Source organism: Sphaeroforma arctica (genome assembly GCF_001186125.1).
Source record: "Sphaeroforma arctica JP610 unplaced genomic scaffold supercont1.7868, whole genome shotgun sequence".
Lineage (NCBI taxonomy): Eukaryota > Ichthyosporea > Ichthyophonida > Sphaeroforma > Sphaeroforma arctica.
The window spans coordinates 1-1,342 of NW_014032690.1; the positions used below are offsets into that span (position 1 = coordinate 1).

The 1,342-nt window shown below is 49.9% G+C and overlaps 1 protein-coding gene across 1 annotated transcript; it reads left to right on the forward strand.

The window, feature by feature from the left end:
* Positions 1 to 133: 133 nt before the first annotated feature.
* On the forward strand, positions 134 to 1,178 carry SARC_16345 (hypothetical protein; the record flags this gene model as incomplete). The annotated part of the gene is made up of 1 exon (XM_014289547.1): positions 134 to 1,178. A coding segment is annotated over exon 1 (987 nt), but the record flags the coding sequence as incomplete, so codon positions are not given.
* Positions 1,179 to 1,342: the final 164 nt, after the last annotated feature.

The following is a 1,342-nucleotide window of genomic DNA, read 5'->3' on the forward strand; positions in this document are numbered from 1 at the left end:
CCTTATCTCGCTATTTCTCATGCATCTCACACACCTTCTTCAGTATCCACAGACACACGTGATCACTGCCCTATCTTGCTATTTCTCATGTTTCCCATACACCTTCGTTCTCTGCAGTTGTCGGAAGTCTGAAGAGCATCTCACTCCGAGATCTACACATAGTGGGGGGTGACGTTGCCAAAGCCATTGCAATGTGTGTTAATGCGACTCATAGGAAGCCGCTGACAAAAGTACCGAACATTACTCAAGCCACCGACCACCCTCCAGGCACATGTGCCTGTGTGCATCATGACTCGCAAGCATCTTGTACCACAAACACGTGCAATACATCAGACAATGAGGCACGCCGGGAAACCCATACACATACGAAATCTGAGAACTTAAATGATCATGCGACACGTCACGAAAAATCAAACACATCGAATTATCCGCACGGACAGTCCAACTGTCATCACCGCCACGGCTCAGTCACATATCGCTATTTAGAAAACGTGTCCGACAAATTGTCAGACAGACAGTGTGGGCCAGCTAAACAGAGCAAAGGGTTGGGAGGGTGCACCAGGCACGGCGCAGAGGTGACTTACAAATACGCACACACACCCAGGGAATCAGACGCATACGTCAAGTCACGAAAGGATAGCAATGTAGATGCAACCTCACACACACATACACACCCCATCCCAACCACGCATACGGGACCAAACACACAGACGGCTGGGCGTACATGCATTGCTGAGTGTGCCGCGGATGGCAAACGGCGCTGTGGAGGAGAATTGTGGAAGAGCACACAGACGACTAACAGAGAGGGCCGAGAGAGACGCGTGGGTGCGGATACGATGTCGCTGGAGATACGCGCAGGGAAGCGTATGAAACTCAGCTCAGCCGAGGGAAATCGGCTGCAGATAGATACTGCGGATAGACTGGGTACAGATGCACAGCCGCGGATGGAACTTGGTATATGTGATGAGAGCAATGGATCGAGTACTGCGCTCGCTGGCGGTGCACAGGCAAAGACATTTGCAAAGACATACAAGGATTGTAATGTATCAGATATTGGGGTACAAGGTATTGCAAGGGCGTCTTTAAATGTTAATAACCGCGTGCTGGGTGCTGGTTCCGAGGCGCAGGCGCAGAGCTCGTCTGTGGGACTGGAGAAGCTTGTCATCTCGGATTGTACGGTATGTGCCCGCATTGGTAACGTGATATCCATACACTTTTATTATCCTTGTGCAATGGGTCTTGGGTGGTGTTGTTTCATATATATATATATATATGTATACATACACACACACACACACACACACACACACACACACACACACACACACACGACGACGACGAC